Source organism: Trachymyrmex septentrionalis, unplaced genomic scaffold (assembly GCF_001594115.1).
Source record: "Trachymyrmex septentrionalis isolate Tsep2-gDNA-1 unplaced genomic scaffold, Tsep1.0 scaffold44, whole genome shotgun sequence".
Classification (NCBI taxonomy): Eukaryota; Metazoa; Arthropoda; class Insecta; order Hymenoptera; family Formicidae; genus Trachymyrmex; species Trachymyrmex septentrionalis.
This window is the reverse complement of record NW_017305611.1, coordinates 471377-480221: the sequence shown is the minus strand read 5'-3', so window position 1 is coordinate 480221 and position 8845 is coordinate 471377. Positions and strand designations below refer to the sequence as shown.

Genomic DNA, 8845 nt, shown 5'->3' with positions numbered 1-8845 from the left:
TAATTATTATTACGTAAATTATATTAAATTATGTTAAATTTAAATTCAAATCATGTCACGGAGAGCCTATAAGACATCATTTTTACATATTTAAAAAAATTATTTTAAGAATTTAAAATTATTTGTCTGATGTGTATGTATGCTTGTCACACACGATTTATTTCTCTAGACTAGAGAATCTCGACAACGAAACGAGCGCACCGGAGGCGTAATTTAGCTGTCAATGCGATTTCCCGCGGGACAAACGCGAATCGCCAGTTACGTCTGTCCGTCAAAAATTTTTATCCTCAATAGACCCAACCTGTCTTGCTCCCAACTGCAATCCGCCGAAAAATCCTCCAAAACGTCAATAGCATACTCCAGACGGCAAAGGACCGCTCAAGTCGAAATATCCTGGAAGTCATACATCAACTGCCAGACACCAATCATGAAAGTGATCAAGGACGATCTGCTGAGATGGACCTGCGAGAGACACGCTACCGGCTGTCTCCTTGACAGGCATCTCCTACGTGACAAGGCCCTCGAATTAGCTCATAAGCACGGATTGACCAGCACGTTTCCTCAGAATTCTCGCGTTACTTGAAGGGCTCGAAGCACGATCGGGGTTAATCTGATTCCCGCGGATCTATTCACTTCCGTATTGCGATAATCAAAGGGATAATAGCTACTCGTGTCGCGATGGCGGTATTGAATTCCGTTTAATTCAGGAGAACAATGTCTTTTTTCGTGTTAAGACATTTATTTTATTCTTTTTCTAGAAAGAATAATATCTGTCCTCTATTTCTTTATTCTATATGGAATTAATTTCGGTATTCAAATATTTGAGATATTTTACATGGAGCAACACATCCAAATGTCATAAAAAGTTTATGTTAATAATAAAAAATACATATGTATCGTAAATAATATTTGTAGTATATAACATTTCATCGCGTTTAAATATCTTTTTTTTTTTTAATTTTCGATTAGATTTTAAATGTACTGAGAAATGGCTAACATCTTTCCTGAAGAAGTACGGCTTCTCATTACGAAATACGAAGGAACTTTCTGGACCGATCTTCAACAACTATCGTCTCTGGATCGATATGATGCGATCCATCATCACACAGTATAAGCATAAAGATCTCTTTCATGCGGATGAGTTGATGATGTATTCGGACGTTCCACCTACCGAAATATCAGCGTCAAAAATACAACAAGACGAGTCCAATACGAACTTGGAGAAAATGACAATACTGTTGTGCTGCAACGCCTCTGGCACCGAGAAGTTACCACTATTGATCTGCGGTTCTTATCTCGCTGTGGTAATGGGCAAGGATTACATATACAGTCACAGTAAAGACACCTCGATAAACGACAGTCTCTTCAGAGAATGGTTGATCCAATTGAACTGTCTTATGTCGAACGATGATCGTAGAATCCTGCTACTTTTGCATAGAAATCGCATCGACGCTTTTCGAGATCTCGAACTGAGCAACATTAAACATATCTTCTTTCCTGATGACTTTCCTCCAATGTTGAGGCCCTTGAAGAGAGATGTCTTCCATTTCGTCAAGATGACTTACAGAAGAAAGTATGTTCACGAAAAGACAACTAATTGCTTTTAAAATTACAATATTCTGCAAAATTTTATTAACTTTTAATATAATTGTTTCTAAATTATAAATTACTCTTTGTGACGAATTTTATAATCTCTCGCAGCATGAGTAAAATAATAGAAACAGTCGCAATTAATTTATTAGGTTACGAAGAAAGATTATAAATTTATTATGTGATAAAATTCATCACAAATATTTATAATTTAGAAACAATTGTTGCGCTAATAGCTAATAGCTGATGGCAGAATTTTAATTCATACTTGATTCTTTTAAATCTTTTTCATTTTTATTGCTATATTAAGATATACAGTTAAATTTTAAAGCTTTAAAGTTTGAAATAATAAAATAAAGATTTCTATGCAACTTCGTGCAAAAGATGTAAAAGGGCCGAAAAAATCCGAAGCAATCTACAATAATTTTGTTTGTAAAAAAGTAATAAGATGTAAAACTATCAATGAAAACTCCGTGAAACTTTCAGAATTTCTCTTATCACGTTGAAATTATTTGTGGAAAATTTAGAAATATCTCTTGTTAATAAACAGAAGTTCGCGCTTCAAAGACTTAATTATCTCGCCTATAAGGAACTGTAGGAAATATTTGTCGTAGGTATGTAGAGGGAATCAGAGAACGTAGACACCAGTGGAATGTCGAGAACGTAGTGAGAAGCTTGATGGAAGCGTGGCGGCAAGTTCCGCGTAATCTCATTATCGCCAGTTTTCAACGAACAAGCTTTCGAACCGACGATTGCTTACTGGAAATCCGTTACGATGCATGGGAGGATCTGAAGACGGGAATATCTTTCAGGAAGTTCGTTACATTCGACGATTATCTCACAGCCAATGCATCGCAGAACCAGTGCGAGTCTACCAGCAGGAATCACAGCTATAATCTTAGGACTCGAATGTCTAAGGAAACTGATAAATTCAACAATCTGTTCAATTTTGCTACTAGTTCAAAGGAAAAAGATCCGATTTTTGATCATGCACTAGTAAATGAAATTTCTAAAATAACTTATGAGAAAAAAGATATTGATTGGAAGAGAACAAACCCGCTAAAGAGATCGCATGACAAGGCGCAATTAAACGAAGAACTTTATGAGGAGGCTAAGCTGAGCAATGAATCAACGTCGAGGGAAAATGAAAATATCGCCATTATTCCAACGTTAGAGAGGCCTCCAAAAGTCGTCGACATCCAGATCGAAAGTATAGCTCGGACCTCTAAATCCAGTGATATCTACCTGACTACGCAAGCGAGCGTGAACGAATCCAGGACAAATACAGAATATGATAAAAGTGAATGCGATAAAACAGTCAACAATGAGGAGAGATGTAAAAATAGTCGAGTATCGAGCAACGAGCGATCAATCAAATATGCGGAGGTTGACAACGTGAATGACGACGATATCGCGTCGCAACAAGTGTTCAACGATACATCTGCCGTTGATTCACAATTAGATACAAAGGAGCCAAATGCGAAGGTGGTTTCCTTCTCCTTCCTGAGAGACGAAGTCGAGGAGGCCGATCTGGACGGAAATGTTAGGAGTTCCTCGCGGAAGTCGTTGAAAAGACGTTCGGTCGATAAATCTGAAGGTAATTCTAGCGATGAACCAGAGCGGAAAAGATTGAGATCTGATTCTGACTGGATGAAACAATACGAGACGACGTTCGTCTTCGGTCCGTTTGACGTAGCGCGAACTGTAACTACTGTTTCCGCCGACACATTCACGATTAGTGATAGTGGTGTACCACAATTGAAACCAAGGCGCTCGTGCGAGACGGAGAGAAGTATCTTCACTATAAGTCCCAGGAGAGATTAAACGTCATTTTACAGTGAGTGAATGCACTTGTAAACATGTTCCTTGTTATTGTAAATGTATTTCTGAAAAAGGAACAAGACAACAATCGTAATATTATAATTATCTTATATTGTTGCGTTGAAAAGTGATACATCTCAAAATTAGCAACTTTTCAGTAGAGCATTTTTCGAATTTTTTTTCTAAATTTTAAAACGTTTTAATTAAGATAATGATATAACTTTATTTTCTTTCCATATGTTATACTTTTAATTATCATATAATATGTATTCTTTAAAATTATATTATTTTTCAAAATTCGATCATTGCCTTAATATAAGATTATGTACATTTCGTTCCTTATTAGAATTGTGATATTTTTCCATATAAGCAATGTGTCGACAAATAATGCGTTTTATCACAAAAATATATTAGTTTCTTTGTAAGTCAATTTTCTATTTTCTAAATATTAATTTTTTATTTATGTCACATTTCTATCAATGCAATAAAATATTTTAAAATTTTATAATGAAGATGCAAAAAGCAAATAAATGATAATTTGTTGATCAACATTTTCATTTTTCTTGTATTCTCTCATTTTTTTATTTTTTTCTACTGCTTTGATAGAAAAATAAGTACAAAAAACTAACATATTTTTCTTAAATTTACAGAGAGAAAAAGAAATGATGAATCTTGGAGAAATCTAAAAATCAACGAAGGATCATGTGCAATCATATCTAATTATACTTACAGTAAACAGGTTTAAAAAACGATAAAAAATTAATGTCGCTATAAATCTTTCACATAATGTTTTTTGTCAATGAACGTACTTACAAAAAAAGGCGACAATTTAATTAATTACGATCAATAACGGACCAATTATTACTATATGAAATAAACGTTTAAACAAAAAGAAACTCTTTACAAATTATTATTGCAGGATTGTAATACAATGCCCTGTGTGTACAGAGGAAGAAAGAATTCTCTTGGGATTAATTCATTTTCTCGCAATATGCCATTGAGTAAACAATATGAAACTTAAAATTAGAGTTCGAAGGTAATAGTTTTCCCGGTAATTCGCGAAATCACGTCCTCGCCCACGTGGAAAATTATATCGCCCCGAAATCAATTCAGACTTGGAGCTCTATTGTGCACTTCCGCCGGTTTTCTTCGCCGGATGCAATTTCTCGGGTCGCGTTTCCGTACGAAACAAAGTTGCGCTGTCGTCCAAAGATTCGTAACAGGCTTGGGAGGACGCAATTCCCAGACGACATTCCCAACCTTTGAATAATACGATTTGTACACCCGGCGCACATCGCTGCACGTAAGCAATGCTGAAGGATTAATAGTGTGTCGTCACAGAGGGTCGCAATAATTCACAATCAGAAAGCAGAGAGCTATTAGGATTAAAGGGATAGATAGATTACTTTAGATTATAATAAAAAAAAAAGATTTAGAATTTAAAATTATTTGATTTTGCAGATAAAAAACATTTATTTAAGGCTGCAAAGAAAATACTTTATATTATTAGATAAAAAAAGGAAACTCGGCAATATACATAGATTAAGAACATACATAACAAAGTCTTTTGTTCTGTATTTTAATATGTCAGCACTTAATTTCAATTATTAATTACACATCCATTTGCTAAATAATTATCTACATAATATGTATAATGAAAATATTCATTTATCTGTTAAGTTTTTCGGATATAATTATTTTGTTTAAAAAAGACTTCCCTTCGCCAAATTATCATTTTAAAAAACAAAAAAATTATATAGACGAAAGGATTTGTGCATTCTAAAATGCGTTAATTAGAATTGACCTTTTCAACTTAGGACACTCTGTGAAGAAGAGTGTAGATCCATCACCGCCTACTTTTTTTGTAATATTCAGACTATATATGCATGTCTGAATGTATATTCATTATTCAGTACTTTGTAGTGCACGTATACTTGCATGAAGCCACTTAATGTGCTTGCTTCTAACTGCAGACATCATTACACACGGTATATGGGCGAGATGCAATTTATCATCGTGCAACTTAGCAACCGTCGTCGTCGTGCTCAACATAATCGATTTCCGTTGCCGTATTCATTCAAGGATATGAGCACCGTAGATCACGAGTATTCTCAAGCTAAAGTGCACTTTGAACGATTTATAATTTGTAATAATATACTATTACTTTGTGCTACATACAGTACTAAAGCAATTAAAAAATTAAAATATACATAAAATTGCGATTTTAAAGAGTCAAAATTTTTTATTTAAGGACTCGTAAACGCAAAAATCCAATTTCTCAAAAATCAGTAGAAATAGGAAATTAGGAAAAGGACAGTCTCTGCAGTATGTTGCATTTGTTTCTGTAAGTTGTAATTTTATTAATTTTTGGTTTTTACTTGCTTTTCGATTTTTAATTTATACGCAATCAATTTCATGTAACTGATTACGTTGACACAGTTTGACCGTTAATTCAATCTATGAACACCATATACATCTATATTAATTTTGATTCTGGAACATTAATGATTTTAATTAATTGACTCTATTTCTCGCGAGTAACCGAAGAATTCTTCCAAAAATTGGACTTCATTGACATACTTTGGCTTTACTAATAATTAAGGAGCATTATGGTGTATTCTTATAACAAAATGAAAGGTTATAACAGAAAGTGAAATGAAGTTCTCATAACTCTATTGCGATATTTTATTAAGATATAGAAAGTTAATTGAATTTATACACATGGAGGATTAAGTAAAGCTTGAAACGTTCTGTAAAAATGTCATCGTAGAAAAACAAAATATATTTTTGTTTATATCGATCATCTTAACACTGCTCGTTCAATATAATAGACCTTATATTTTAATTTTTTATTGCTTAGGAAAAGGACACAAATAAAAGTCCAGACATTAAAATTTTAAAAACAATTTCCAATTTGTTTTATTTGTTATTTTCTTTCTTTTTCGTATGTGCATTATACCTAAGATCATAACATAGAAAGGAATCGACAGTTAGTCTTCGAATTTTGCTCTCGAGATAAATTCCCTCTTTTTAACCTCTCAATGTTTTTTCTCGTAACAGAATATAATAAATATAATCCATATTATGTCAAAGATATACATATATAATAAAATATAATAAAATATAATAAAATTTTGATATTACCAAACTTGTATATATGTGTAACATAAATATTTTTATTGCTTAACTTGTAATATTACAAATCTTGTTACAAATAATAACACGCAGTTCTATTCATATTTTAATATTTTAAGTACTTTTGTATTTCCCATATAGTTTCATTTATGATACAATTTTAACATATTAGAACATCAATCATGCTCTAAGGAGGAAATGTATCTCACGAAATACAAGTACGAACACATACGTGCGTAAAGTATACGATCTGATTCTGGAAATATATCTGGCAAAGTTCTTTATATTGCCGAGATCGAGTTCAAACGTACGATAAAACCATATCTTTCTACGCTTTTCTAGCTTTATTCGAGAGAAAGACACCTGCAATCTCCAGTTCTTTCTTTGGTGTTCACTTTTCTCGATAAAGGTCAGATCATATTATCCAAAAATAGAAATTTCTCATTGGTTACTTATTATAAATACAAAATTATATAAACTCGCAAGATAAACTGCATAATGTTATCTCATATTCTTGAATTTCATTTATTGCAATGTAAATTAAAATGGACAACTTTCACCATTACAAAATTTGATATTTGGATATCTATAAAATAAATAGCTCTAAGGCAAACATAATAGCAACTTATTCAGCAATCCAAAAATATATATTTATTCAAATTTCTTCAATTTTTTAAATTTCAACAATATTTATTTTAGTTACATTAATCAATAATACTATCTATCAAATAACAATTTATATAATAATTTACAATTTTTTTATATGCAAGTACAAAGCCTAACGATTAAAAAATTTTCAGATATTAAAATAGTTTTTTATTCAAGAAGGAATGTATTTATTATATAATCAAGATTTTATTAAAAATAATAGCAAATACTTATTAATGTAATAATTTGCCTAGATAGAACACATGCAGACTTATTAACATTTTTTTCAGTCACCTAGCAATTCTATATTACGATTTTGAACTTCTTGAATAACAGACAATGTCTTTTGTAATATTTCGGCATGCACTGTTGATTCGTCTTGATCAGCGTTTATAATGACCCAAGTGTCGTCTTTTAATTTTTCATAATTGGCATTGACACGCTGTTGAAATTCGTCATGTTCAAACCTTTCCTTTCCCCAGTCACCACGCAGTTCCTGCTGTTGTTTGGATACGTTGAGAAACACTACACAGTCTGGCTTTGGAAGACCTAAATCAGCTTGCTGACACCAGCTGAGACTTCTGCCAGTGTTAGCTGCTGTATACACAGTGCCAGAAGCTGCATATCTGTCTATCACTAGAGTAGTGCCGGATCGAAGCGTCTTTTCCATGTCCTCTTTGCACTCCCAGCGATTGGCAGAAAACAGTAAGTGAGCAGCCTCCGGTGGCACATTTATCTCTTTTGACAAGAAACTATTTAAAATAGTTCCAATAGGAGTCTTTCTGTCTACAAAAGAAAAATAAAAGAGAAATATTTCTTCAAACACACAAAGTCTGAACTTACAATTTTTATTAGATTTCTGAATAACTTTATTCCTTGACGTAATTAAGTCTATTATGAAATTAATTTATTATTATCAATTGTCCATTTTTTTAAACAACACTATACAATTTATCGAGTTTGCGCGCCACACCACATCACTCCACATTCACAACAACAGGAAATGTAATGATATTAACAACACAATAAATGTAACAATGACAAAACAATAACATTCCAAATTATAAAAATATTCTTCATAAATTATTATTTTTCAACATTATTATGTTTCGTTAGTGAATTCTGAATTTTCGTTAGTTTATATTTACAATAGAAAGATCTTTCCCGCGCAAAATAACCTAATTTCACGACACGCGGTTTACTGCAACTCACTTGGAAATGCCCGGGCCTTCGCAGGGATCCGCAGATCATTCAACGCATTCATCAGCATCTTCACTTGGGTCGATTTACCTGCCCGATCACAACCTTCTAAAACTATCAACGCGCCGCGTTTATACATATTCAAATATTAAATGATCACGAACGCAACAACTGACAAACGACGCTAGTGGCTGGGCGATGCCAGCTGATGCTAAATATAAATTATACATAGAATAGTTTCTCTCTCATCTTTCTCGTTTGCACACTATGTCCATCTAGCGGCCAAAAAGAATAAAGACATTGGTCGGATGATAACTGTATGTCCATACATAATCATGTTTGACAAGAGAAATATAGAAGAAATATGAAATGTATATTTTTGCAATTTTTTTATATAAGAAAAAAATTTAACCAAAGTAGCTTGTAGTTAGTTAAAAATTCCATTGTTTTT

At 32.7% G+C, this 8845-nt stretch overlaps 2 protein-coding genes across 2 annotated transcripts; one reads left to right on the top strand and one right to left on the bottom strand.

The window, feature by feature from the left end:
• Positions 1–233: 233 nt before the first annotated feature.
• Positions 234–3427, top strand: LOC108751348 (tigger transposable element-derived protein 4-like). Its single transcript, XM_018491463.1, has 3 exons — positions 234–551; positions 970–1573; positions 2205–3427. Exons 1-3 carry the CDS (start codon positions 428–430, stop codon positions 3412–3414), a joined length of 1938 nt encoding a protein of 645 aa, XP_018346965.1. The 5' UTR covers positions 234–427; the 3' UTR covers positions 3415–3427.
• Positions 3428–7480: 4053 nt separating this feature from the next.
• Positions 7481–8599, bottom strand: LOC108751373 (thymidylate kinase). Its single transcript, XM_018491495.1, has 2 exons — positions 8407–8599; positions 7481–7980 (listed from the first exon to the last, which is right to left on the bottom strand). The coding sequence occupies exons 1-2, from the start codon at positions 8531–8533 to the stop codon at positions 7481–7483; spliced, it is 627 nt and encodes a 208-aa protein (XP_018346997.1). The 5' UTR covers positions 8534–8599.
• Positions 8600–8845: the final 246 nt, after the last annotated feature.

What these genes read in the sequence shown, in the direction of transcription:
- LOC108751348 (XM_018491463.1), top strand. Translation starts at nt 428, where the DNA reads ATGAAAGTGATCAAGGACGATCTGCTGAGATGGACCTGCGAGAGACAC. An exon ending in TCATAAGCACGGATTGACCA is followed by an intron (nt 552 to 969) that starts GCACGTTTCCTC and finishes ATTTTCGATTAG; the next exon opens with ATTTTAAATGTACTGAGAAA. An exon ending in AAGATGACTTACAGAAGAAA is followed by an intron (nt 1,574 to 2,204) that starts GTATGTTCACGA and finishes TATTTGTCGTAG; the next exon opens with GTATGTAGAGGGAATCAGAG.
- LOC108751373 (XM_018491495.1), bottom strand. Translation starts at nt 8,533, where the DNA reads ATGTATAAACGCGGCGCGTTGATAGTTTTAGAAGGTTGTGATCGGGCA. An exon ending in GAAGGCCCGGGCATTTCCAA is followed by an intron (nt 7,981 to 8,406) that starts GTGAGTTGCAGT and finishes TTTCTTTTGTAG; the next exon opens with ACAGAAAGACTCCTATTGGA.